The sequence below is a fragment of the Microtus oregoni genome, unplaced genomic scaffold (assembly GCF_018167655.1).
Source record: "Microtus oregoni isolate MIOR12 unplaced genomic scaffold, Mior012 000050F_ref0000143, whole genome shotgun sequence".
Taxonomy (NCBI): domain Eukaryota; kingdom Metazoa; phylum Chordata; class Mammalia; order Rodentia; family Cricetidae; genus Microtus; species Microtus oregoni.
The window spans coordinates 16084532-16097280 of NW_024543256.1; the positions used below are offsets into that span (position 1 = coordinate 16084532).

General features: G+C 39.2%; 1 protein-coding gene across 1 annotated transcript in view; it reads right to left on the bottom strand.

Annotated features, from left to right (window-relative positions):
• Positions 1-7213: 7213 nt before the first annotated feature.
• Positions 7214-12749, bottom strand: part of LOC121437131 (long-chain-fatty-acid--CoA ligase 4-like) — a 69952-nt gene continuing 64416 nt past the window's right edge. Inside the window, exons 14-16 of the mRNA XM_041636970.1 lie at positions 12516-12630; positions 11543-11700; positions 7214-7923 (exon numbers count right to left, since the gene is read on the bottom strand). Coding sequence (XP_041492904.1) covers positions 7766-7923; positions 11543-11700; positions 12516-12630 — 431 coding nt within the window. The 3' untranslated portion in view covers positions 7214-7765. The remainder of the gene's footprint in view (positions 7924-11542; positions 11701-12515; positions 12631-12749) is intronic.

Genomic DNA, 12749 nt, shown 5'->3' on the forward strand with positions numbered 1-12749 from the left:
CAAGAGTCCTTGTCCCCTGTAGCATCTAGCAGGACTAGACCAAGCTCAGGTGCCTTTCCTAAGTGTTGTGTTCAGAGACAGAGGGAAACTAATAGAATCGGACTTGACAGGACTTGAACACTGAAATGGTGTTGCTTTCTGAAGGCTGGTTGGTACTGTGCTGGGCTTGTCTTAGAAAATGTCGAGTGAGTTCGAGGCCAGCCTGGACTACAAGAGCTAGTTCCAGGACAGGAACCAAAAAGCTACAGAGAAACCCTGTCTCGAAAAATCAAAAAAAAAGAAAAAAAAAGAAAATGTCTAGCAGTATGTGATGGTGGACACCTGTCATCCCAGCACAAGGGAGGCCTAGTCAGGATTCTAAACATGACGCCAACCTGGGCTACACACACCAACTTTCACCAAAGGAGGGTGAGATAGGGATGTGGCTCAGAGGCAGGCTGCTTGCCTAAGAATGTGCAAGACCCTATTTTCCATCCTCAGCACCAAATAGTAAACTTTTAAGAGGCTACATCTGAGAGGTACAAAAGACTCCAAGAGAAAGGGATGGAGAAAGGGAAAAGGGTGGGAGAGAGTCAGAGAGGAAGACGGAGGGTGCTTGCCTATGACTACAAAGCTAGGCACAGAAAAAGTCTGGGTCAAACATCTTTCCACAAACTCTTCAAAGAGAGGGAATTCTTTAAGGCCCCTGGTGTGCTGGTCGGTAGTTTCAAGCCACCCGACAGATGAATGGTCTGGTTATGATATTATCATAATAGCTAATAGAAGGACCACCTGACAGATGAATCAATGGTCTGGTTATGGTATTATCATAATAGCTAATGGAAGGACTTGCTCTAAACACTGTAGTAATAAGGGCGGCGGGGCCGCGTCCCCAGCACCCCAGCCGCCCGCTCGGCTAGCTTAGCTTATGCCCCAAAATAACAACACACAAACTGTATTCATTTAATCACTGCTTGGCCCTTTAGCTCTAGCCCTTACTGGCTAATTCTGATATCCCGATCAACCCATTTCTAATAAACTGTAGCACCGGTCTTACCGGGAAGATTCTAGCCTATGTCCATCCTGGGTCGGATCGCGTGCGGAGCATGGCGTCTCTCTGAGGAGTCTGCTCCCGAGACCAGAGCTGTGGAGTCTCTGAGCTCACTTCCTCTTCCTCCCAGCGTTCTGTTCTGTTTACTCCTCCCACCTATCCTCTAACCAATAAAATGGGCCAGGGCAGTGCCTTTATTAGCCAATGACCTTCCTCCATCATTTCCCCTTTTTCGGTTTAAACAAAAAAAAAAAAGGCTTTAACTTTAACATAGCAAAATTACATATAACAAAACAGTTATCAAGTAAAAGTTACAATAATCTTTATCATAACTAAGGAAAACTATAACTATAACTAACTATTCTTAACTCCATCAAAGACTCCAGAAAGATACAATACTACCTAAGCAAACAAGAAAAAAGCAACTTTTAAAACTCTAGAAATGACAGAGACATCTCGCTGCCTGGACAGTCACCCAAAGTTCTTTTGTACCATTGGGGCATCCATCTCCAGCCTTCAGGCCCATGGTATCCAGCAGACATTTCCATAAAGCTGGAAAATTCAAAGTCAGTTCAGTCACTATCTGCTGTGTCCTGCAGAATGTCTCGCAGACTCTTTCATGAATCAGGAACCCCGAAAGATCATCTCACCTTAGGCAAGTTCAGTAGTCCTCTCTCTGCGGGTTCTCTGTGTCCAGTTTATGCAATAGTCCAGGCAAGAGCAGTTTCTTGCCCAAATGGCTATCAAACTCCATAACGAGCCTCTTCGATGCCCATCTTCCTCTTGAAGTAGATTGGTGCTGCCAGGAGCAGAGTGTCTCATTGTCATGAAAAGACCTCAGTTATTAAAACATTAAATGTCCTATTCTGTAACCTTTGAAAGACATGAAGAATGTCTATCTAAAATATATCTCTATATATCTAGAAAATCTAACTAACATGACTACAAGCTTTACTATTATTGATGATTATCCATTAACAACCTATATTTCTTAATTATACAGTACATATTTAAATGAACTACACAATCACAATACCTTAATCAAAATCAGAAACACTTATACATATAACAAAATTGACCTTAAATCTCTATCAATGAAGCAAAATCTATACTAATGCAAATTATTCATATCTATATCATATCCCCCTTTAAATGTAAAAGAACGTTTATAAACCATATTTGGGAACATGGGCGCAGTTTTTTCTCTCCAAACTGCTTCCTGCTGAATGGGGGCGTCGTTAATTAGGTCTTTCACGGGATAACCTGTGTGCTAGTTTCATCTCAGTTGGCAGTTCAGCGAAGCAATTTTCTGAAGGTGTTCACACCAACCCTTCAGGAGGGCGTGGTCTATCATACCATATCGGGATAAATGCAATCCACAAGGTCTGATCCTCTGTGAAAACAAAAGAAGAATCTCTTTTCCAAAGTATCATATCCTTAGATCCAAATTCTGAAATCATACCCTCATGATATCCGTTCTGGTTCCACTTGGCAGCCCATATAATGAAATGTCTCTCTGTACTTAGCTCCTTCACAGTCAAAAATTTTAAAGAAAACACAATGTACATAATCCAGACTCTCTGTGAATTTTCCATTTTTATGTGGCTTATTTTTCTTTATTTCTTTTAATCTCTTAACTATCTGTACTCTGTCTCTTTAAAGACTTTACTTTTACTTTTTTAAACCATTAACTTTATTCTCTATATTCTTTTTCTTCTCTCTCCCAAGCCTACGTACATTCATCCACAGTGTGACTCATTTAGTGGTCTGAATCTGTCCTATTGTGAATCTGCAATTTTTTACTATCCAGGGGCACTTTTGATTTGCGCCTTTAATTCACTAGGCGCTTTAGAATCTAAGCTGTGACATTCCTAGGTTAACTTTTTGCTTTTTGAGCGTATATCTTTGACCTGGAATATCTCTGTAGACCAGGCTGTCTTTGAACTCTCAGAGATCCGCCTGTCTCTGCCTCTCAGGCAGTGGGATTAAAGGTGTTTGCTACTACACCTTGAACTCACAGAGATCTGTTTGTCTCTGCCTTCTAGGCACTGGGATTAAAGGCGTGTGCTACCACACACAACAACTCTCTTCCTTTTTTTTTTAACTTTAAGAACTTTAAATTTTAGTCTGCATATATTTTTAACACACTTCAAACCATTTAGAAATTTTCTTTGTCTTTGAAGCTCTCTTTACTGTATCTCTCTTTTTCTGACCACACGAGCCTTAAAATTACTGAGCAATATGGGTAGGATTAAAGGCGTGGCTTTGCCAGCTAGATCCAGTCCATTCCTTAGCTTTCCAGCCTCATGGCGGATATACAGGCTGTAGCCATGTTTACTGCAACAACTGTATGGCATTTCAAGGTCCCTGCCAGCAAGTGAGCTACAACAGACAACACTCAAGTCCTCTCTTGGTAGCCGGCCCTCCTGCCTCAAATAGTCAGAGTTTGCCCTGGCAGGATGGCCCAGAAAGCCGGCATTTTTAAACAACAGGTTTTTTCCTGCTGCTGCTGAAAACCGAAAAGCATGTGTTCAGCTTTTCGTCAACACCATTTGTTTCGTGGCAGGACCTCTTAATGAGCTGCAGGCTTTGCAGCTAAAGCTGAGTCAGGAAGCTTCTCTTAGAAGAAAGCGCATGCTTGCCTCTAACAAGCAGAGCAGACCCGAGAACACAGCGAGTCTAGTTGTCATCAAACAAATCGTAGCACTTTACTCCAAATGCTCTATTCAAAAGCTCTGTCTCCTGTAGGAGCCAGACAGAGATCGCAATGGCAGCACAGCCCCAGGAAGTCGCGCTTTAAAATGACACAGCATTTTTTCTGCTATTGTTGCCGAATCAGGAAATCTCTCTACAGCACGCCACCAACAAACAGCAAACATCTGTGTTAAACTCTCTCTCTCCCTTATTTTTAAGCCTTCTCAGGTTTTTTAAGTGGATTTAGTCCATCACGTGGGGCGCCATAGCCCGGATAGCTCAGTCGGTAGAGCATGAGACTCTTAATCTCAGGGTCGTGGGTTCAAGCCCCACGTTGGGCGCCAACTGTAGTAATAAGGGCGGCGGGGCCACGTCCCCAGCACCCCAGCCGCCCGCTCGGCTAGCTTAGCTTATGCCCCAAAATAACAACACACAAACTGTATTCATTTAATCACTGCTTGGCCCTTTAGCTCTAGCCCTTACTGGCTAATTCTGATATCCCGATCAACCCATTTCTAATAAACTGTAGCACCGGTCTTACCGGGAAGATTCTAGCCTATGTCCATCCTGGGTCGGATCGCGTGCGGAGCATGGCATCTCTCTGAGGAGTCTGCTCCCGAGACCAGAGCTGTGGAGTCTCTGAGCTCACTTCCTCTTCCTCCCAGCGTTCTGTTCTGTTTACTCCTCCCACCTATCCTCTAACCAATAAAATGGGCCAGGGCAGTGCCTTTATTAGCCAATGACCTTCCTCCATCAAAACACTTTCCATGGGTTACTTCTTTTCAACTGTCCCAACGTTTTAAAATGTCGCATACAGAGAGATATTTTTAAAAGACAAGCCCAGTGTAGTACTGGCCCGCCTTCAGAAAGCAAAACCATTTCAGTTTTAAAGTCCTGGCAATCCTGCACATGGATTACTTCTTTTCAACTGTCCTATCAACCTATGGAGTGGATCCTGTTGTCAATCTTCTCCATTTCTCCAGGTAGAGAATTGCAGCTCTGGAATGCTAACAGGCCCAAAGTCACCAGACCAGAGTTTCAAAAACAAAATATAGAGGTTATTAATGTAACATGTATGTCTGTGTATCATGATATAACTCACATATTTCTATGTAGGTATTTAGCCTATAGTTAATGAATATTTATTAGAATTTACCAATAATTTCATGTGCCATAACTATTTCTGTCCCAGTTTCAGTATTACAAGGTATTCAACTCACTGTATTAAAGTAATAGCCCTGGGTTCAAATAAACCAAACTTATGGATGGGACTAATACAAGCTAGGTTAACCACTTAATGTAATTCCACATACCCAAACATACTACTTAAAAGGCCTAGGTAACATTCAAATGTAGACTTATGCCGACATGTAAGTAAGAACAAGTTGGTTTGATAATATAGGTGGATTTATTTCGTAAGATTCAAGTGCAAACTTAAAAATAAAAACAAACAAAGCTTTTCAAGGGTAAACACAAAAAATCTAAATAACAATCCTATAATCGTGCATTTTAACAGAAAGTACAAATATGAATACAAAATTTGTAACTACATTCATAATTAAAATTATTTCTCTCCAGTTCCCAAATGCCACCCTGTCTTTATCCTGTTCTCAGCTTGTCACTGTAGAAACATTTGTCATATGCTTCCCGGAAAGTATAGGCAAAGATTGCTAATCAGTGTCTATGAACAAAGAAACAGGACTCTCCCTCGCTTCAGACTAGATCAATCATTCATACCTCCAGTCTACAGAAAAAAAAAGGAATAAAAATATCAAGGAAACAAGACTCTTTCATGTAATTAAAGCAAAAATCATGAGTGTTCAACTTTAAAATGCACACACTTCAAATCAATATTAAGTACAGCTTTATTTGATGGCTGACATGTAATAACTGTGAACAATTTAAATAGGTATAAAAATGGAGATCAAAATCTTTAGGCTCAAATACTTAAAAAGTCACTATGAAAATGGAAAATATTTGTTTACATAAACATGTATTATTTCTGATGAAAAGTCAGGGGGCAGTGGCAACTCCCTGGTCCCTTAACGTGTTTGGATTTTCATGAAGAATTAGCAGCACCCAACCTTAAGTGTTAATTCTGTGATTCTTAAGGACCCAGTCACCAGATTAGTTGGCAGTGTTCCAGCTTTTGGGAGATGGGGAGGGTGGTGTGCAATTATCTGAAGTAAGATAGTACGCATGCACTCACATTGAAAGTCACCATTCCAAATGAATACACATATTGGAAAAGCCTAAGAAAACCACCCTTACAGGAGTCACAGGGGGCAGGAATCTGAATAGTAGTCCGCTTGCTAATAATGTCTTTTCACACTTCAAAGGCAAGTGAGGAAGCATGAGAAAACTCACATATAACTTTAGGGAAAACTTGCCTCCAATTTTATTTTGCAGAACACTGAAAAGAAATTTTTACAAAAAACCTTCGCTGTTGCTTATAATACCAGATGACTTTTTTTTCTTATTACCACCATATACATAACATTTAAATAATTTCTTTATAAATATTTTAGAGCACAGAGAACTCATTTTGTTGCAGTGGTGGCCCACATCTGTACAACACAATGTAAGCAACATATATATATATATATACACGTATGTGTATAAAATGATTACGAAAAAGTGCAAAGAATAACAGTATTAAGAATTTTTGCTTTTTACAGTAACTATGGTTCAAGTGTGAATATCTATCAAGAATATATAATCTCAGACTTTAACTGAAGATTTAAAAAGAAACCCACACCCCAGGTTACTGCACAGACAGTCCTTAATCAAGTAACTCTGCCCTCCTCCCAAATCTAGCATTTCCAGTCTCTAACTCTCCACAAACAGGAAAAATGGTAACAGTGTTTTCTTCCCTTTAACTTCCCCAGGCTCATCCAAAACAATTAATCACCCGCAGGTTTGAATGAGATTTTGAGGAAGTCATTTATCATAACCCGCTTTGCTGCAATGAAAGCAAAAGAAAGGCTCTCTGAGATGCACACTACTGATCAAGAATCAAATCAGCAACAGCAAACAGACCATAAATTACACAATTAATACAAGAGCCTTTTAAAAAACAAGCCCACTATCAAAGAGAATTTCAGAGTCTAAACCTATTTTCCCAGGTTCAGGGCTATGCGAGGATCCAGATTCGAAGCTTTATGATTCCATGAGCTTCCTAACAGCAAAACAATGCATCTTGTTGAATTGCAATGGACTCTACCATTTTCCTCTTCGTTTCTGTCTTTCCCTAGATCACACACAGAAAGGCCACTTTTACAAAGTGTACTTTCCTCTTAAGACATTCGGATAATTACAGGTGCTGATTCTCAGGCATCCAAAAGGGCAGCTGAGCTTCCCTTCAAACATGTTATTGGATATTTTTGGTATGTATATGCTGTTTTATTCTTAACTTCAGGCACTGTAATTATTCACAAAATTGTAATGATTCTATGTCTAACCTACATGACAATTATGATCTTAAAATAATACCTTCTAAAATACTGACTCCATATTATATTACAGCTGATTTTTTTCTCCTTCAAGGTAAATAGTTGGGAGAGAATTTTAAAGTCCTGCGGCACTCCTGCTTTGAGTAGTGTTAATCCATAATTTTGTCATGATTACTATTGGAACTTCTGAACTAGGAAGACAACAGATATTGGAAGCTGTAAATTTCCTCAACTACATCTACTTCAACTCCAATTTATTTACTTTAGCATGAAGTATCTTCTCTTTATAAAAACAAGTGTATCTAAGCCTAATTTAAAAACAGAATTTCTGCTCTAAAATTAATAACACAACTAAAGTAAGGGAAATGTCTTTTCAATTTCAGCTTCAATAGAACTACGTAAAACTAAGTTAAAGTAGATACAACTATTTTAACCACTTTTGGTTGATTTTTGTTTTGCTTTGTTTTGATATCTTTAGAAGACATAACAAATATAACATTCTAACAGATAGATCAACAAAGGCTTAAACTATAGAACTGAAAAACCATCAGGCCACCTCCCGTGCAAATGTAAATAAGAGAGCGCCATTTTATTTGCCCCCATACATTCGCTCAATGTCCTTGAGATAATGATTCTTCAATTCCTTCCTTTTTAGCTTGAAGGCATCAGTCACTAAACCAATTTCAGGGGTCCATGGCTCTGGGCTTAATCGAACCTTGATTGGAATTTCAAACCGCTCCAATTTCACTGAAATAAAAAAAAAAAGAAGAGAAGGGTAGGAAAGAGGCAAGGAGTATAGAAAGAAGGAGGAAGGGAGGAGAATGGAAAGAGAAAAACAATGAATAAAACATATCAGACTCAACAGCTTAGACATAATAAAAGAGAAACTTCAATTATTGATGTGTCAGACAGTTATTAACAATATCATCACCGTTGCCAAGGTCTGTAGGGACAGTTTTGCTCCCACAGACTCACAGTACATCTTCCTCTTCACAGGCTTCACACTTCTGTTTCTCTGCCTGGGACAGCTTTCCATCTAAGTGTCTATTAACATCCAGAATTCCTCTAACTACTTGTAACAAAAAAGAAGAGTAGATATTTTTGTCCCCTCCCAATGTGTGTTTGTGTGGTCTTATATTATGACTACACATTGCTCAATGCCTGTATTTGCCTGCAAAGACATTATGTATTTGTTTCAACCACTACAAAGCAAGCTCCATGAAATTAGGGTCTTTGTTTTATTGACTGTGACCTGTAGACTAGACCAAGAGCCCTCAATAAATACACACAATTCTATTAGATCATTTCATAAAAAAGTTAAACCTCTAGAAGAATATTCCTTATAAGTTGACTTATATAATCAAATATGAACCAAGATGCGTACACCGTTTCAGCTGTATCCAAGTCAACAAAAGCGTGTTTTTAGACGTTCATATATTTCATTATTAGATGAAGTGCCTGCCATTTAAAGTATAAAAAGGGATGTTTTGAGGGGTTTCATTCTGGGAATTCCCAATCATTGTTCTGTATTGAGGGAAATGGACAATAACAGAAAGAACTGCCAGCAAATGAGAAAAATGAGAGGAATGAAGAACAAATAATTTTATAAGTGCATTTCCTCTGAATAACACTGAGACTTATAAAGTATTGCCTGCAGGTGGCAGCATAAGTGCTTTTTTTTGGAGAGCGAAAGGGAGGGGGGAGAGAGAGAGAGAGAGAGAGAGAGAGAGAGAGAGAGCGCCTGTATAACATAAATGTGCAACCCATATAGGCCAGGGGAAGAAACTGGGATCTTCGGAGCTAGAGTTACAGGCTTATGATTATCATTCAGTATGCAAATCATCTATTTTAATTAACATATCTCACTCCAAGCAGGAAAGCTATGGGGGGTCTGAGTCTGCTGGGACCTGGGATTTTTCTTCTGCTTTCTATATACAATTCAGCTTTGCTTTCCCCAGTTAGCTTCATACAGTTAAATACACACCGATTCAAGTAACTTCTACCTCATTAGAAGTCTCAAAAGAATGACTAAGGATAACTGGAGGGACACTTCCGGTGAAATAGTCTATGAAATACTACATTGAAAGAAAAATCAGAATGTGTGTCAAAAGTTCTCAGAGCCTGGTGACAGTAACATAAAAGTTATTGATTACCTTGAACAAAGTATCAAGGCACACTATATACTTAAGCACCTTAATAATGTGATTGTTTTCATAGAAAACAGTTATTGAAATTTTTATAGTGCTCATTCAGGGTTCAGAAAGTTCTTAGGAGAAAATAGACAAATTGAGGTTAAAAAACTAAGATTATAACCTATATTTTAAAACCAAAATGAAATCTGTTGTCTTTTAAAATAAAGAGAAATACGGCAGCAGATATGTCTTTAACAGAAATAAAAGCCAGTGGAACAGGTGGGTATGACGGCGCACGCCTTTAATCCCAGCACTCAGGAGGCAGAGGCAGGCGAATCTCTGTGAGTTCGAGGCTAGACTGGTCTATAAGAGCTAGTTCTAGGACAGGCTCCAAAGTTACAGAGAAATCCTGTCTTGAACCCTCTCTTCCCCACAAGCTAGAGAAGCTTTCCTGATATGGGGACTACTTCAGTATTTGGGAGAAAAAAAACCAAACCTTTAATGTCATTTCCTTTTGTCTCCAAAATTCCAATCTAGGAATTCACACCAAGAAAACAGTCCCACACAGGCTGAGAAGATGGCTCAAGTACTAAACTGCTGTCACACAAGTATGAGGGCCTGAGTCTGACCCCTAACATCTACTAGAAAAGCTGGGTGTGGCGGCATGTACTTGCTCTCTCAGAGTTGGGGAGAAGTAAGGAAACCCCTGGCGTTCCAGGCCTAGCCTACTGAGGAGGAGTCACAGGTCTCACTGAAAAGAAAGAAAAGTACATGTTTCTCAAGGAATGATCTCTGGCCTCCACAAGCATGTCTACCAGCATACATGCACTCACCTGAACACATACACACTCAAAAATATTATTTTGCAGAAAAGATGTGTTAAGCTTTATTAAAGTGGAAGAAAGTGCTACTCACCTAAAAATCAAACAGATTAAATATTTATATACTGAAAAAACTTTAGACATACAAAATGATAATAAAATTATACAGCTACTGACTTCAAAAATGCAGACAATTCTGACAAAGTCAAGGGGATGCACCAGAAGGCAATCGCCAGGGGATTGAGTTATTTTTTTATATTTTTCTATATTGTCCAGTATTTGACAATTATAGCTAACTGATAATTAGGAAGTTGTTATTTTCATCTTTAAAATTAAGTGACAGATTAAAAACTAGGTAAATAGCTCGCAATTCAACATAGGGAATGCAGGGTTACTCTCTACCATTCCTGAAAAATGAATACCTGAAAATAATTTCTTTACTTGGGAGGCAGAGGTGAGAGGATCACTCCAAATTTCAGGCTATCCTGATTTAATTAGTAAGCGCTAGGCTAGCCAGGGATACACAATGAGATACTGTTTCAAATAAAAATAAAGTTATTGACTTCAAAATGAAGTCAATGAAACAAGAGGAAAGGCACTGGCTGGGAAAGTCCAATTATGCTTAGAAAAGAGAAGCAGAGGAGGATGTGGGGCAGAGAGCTCTGAAAGGCTGTCTTTCCTATGAGAAATAGCAGTGGAACAAGTGCACCTACAGCAGCTACGGTTATACCTGCAAAAGCCTATAGAAGATCCAGCCAGTCAAAATTTCAAAATGGACGGCAGAGGGTCTCACGAGGCCCCCAACCTTAGTTGAGTTCAGGCAGTTGCTATCTCTTGTGGGGTGTGTGGCCACTGATAGATTGCCCACACTTCTGTGGGTGGCCCCCACACTCACACACAGGTGAGCAGTACTAACTGGAGTTAGTAGGCTAGTAAAAAGGAAAGAAGTGAGCACTTGGGAGGCAGAGGCAGGCAGATCTGTGTGGGTGAGTTCGAGCCCAGTCTGGTCCTCAGAGCTAGTTCCAGGACAGTCAGAGCTATACAGAGAAATCCTATCTAGATGATGGGGGGCGGGGGGGACATAAAGTTAGAAAGGAGACTCATTGCTGGAGAGGATTGGAGGGAAGTTTAAGGTGTATAGATATGATTAAAATTCATTATATACATGATAAAAATTCTCAAGGAACAAAAAATTACATATTCTTTAATTGGTAACTTGATTTTATATACACATAATACTTGAGGTTTTAGAGAGTTGGGAGAGAAGTGTTTTAAGGGGGCCAAATGGCAGTAGTAAGGAGTGGATACGGCCAAAATGCATTATATACATGCATGAATGTTTTAGTGCAATTTACAAAATATTGATTAGGTGAGTGTTATGGACTTCAACAGCTTAGCAATTCCATTACTCACTAGTATTTGCAGCTTCTCGAATTTCTTTCAGTATTTCGGCTTCCATGGCAGGGTTATTGCAAATATCAACCCAAGATCCTTCTACCCCTTTCTGTTGTGCCAAAAGGGTCAACTTTTTCTGGTTAGGAACCACAAAACTGATCACATAGGACTGGTCACTGAAAAAAATTAGATAATAAAACAGAAATCAAAATGAGCAAAATTACTTGTGAGTTATTCAATGTAACAGTACAGTAAGGTAATTCTAAATATACATATTATATGATATTAATAAAAAAGCAAGTGGCTCAATCTTGCAGGCTTTTAACTTAGAAAACTGTGAACTAAAAACTCACCCCATCATGTATTAACTGTGTATTATCATGGGGTGAGTAAACTTTTAGAGAAATTATTCATGCTAAGTCTCAGCTGCTATGAATCCTACATGAAAGAACTTGCAGCATAAGTTAAATAGACACTTAGCAAGACACGGTAGATGTCTAATAAAAAACTATAATATGTTACTGAAATGGTATCTGTGCTGTTAAATAAATCCAAGAACATTCATGTTAATTTTCCCAACCCAAATCAAAATTCTAAGTGGAGTTTGATGGTATCTGCATGCTTATACACAACCAAATTGATTTTATAATGTTCCTAATACTGTAAATATTTGAAGCACAAAACACAACTACTCTTTGGCTGACAAAATAGTGATCAAGCCTGATACCTAAGTTTGTTCTCCAGGACTCACTCACATGGTGATGGAGAGAACTCCTACAAGTTGACCCACATGAGCACCCCCAACAAACAAACAAATAAACAAATACATATAATACTTTTAAAAAAAGAGTCGCCAGCCAGGCAGTGGTGGCTCACACCTTTAATCTCAGCACTTGAGAGGCACAAGTCAGCCTGGTCTACACAGATAGTTCTAGAATAGCCAAGGCTACACAAAGAAATCAAGCGAGCAAGCAAATAAACAAAGAGATACCTTTTGGCAAAAGCACAGATGTTGTCAATCAGTGGGCAATTCTTCAGGGCTGCTTCTACTTTCCCAAGAGACACATATTCTCCTGCTTGTAACTTAACCAGATCTTTCTTACGATCTAGAATCATAAAAAAATATGGATCCGCAGGTTAAATAGGACATTGGTCACTGTCTCTCAGAGGCCTGCTCTTTTCTGAAGGAAGATGGAAGGGAAGTGAATCCAGGGGAGAGGGGAGT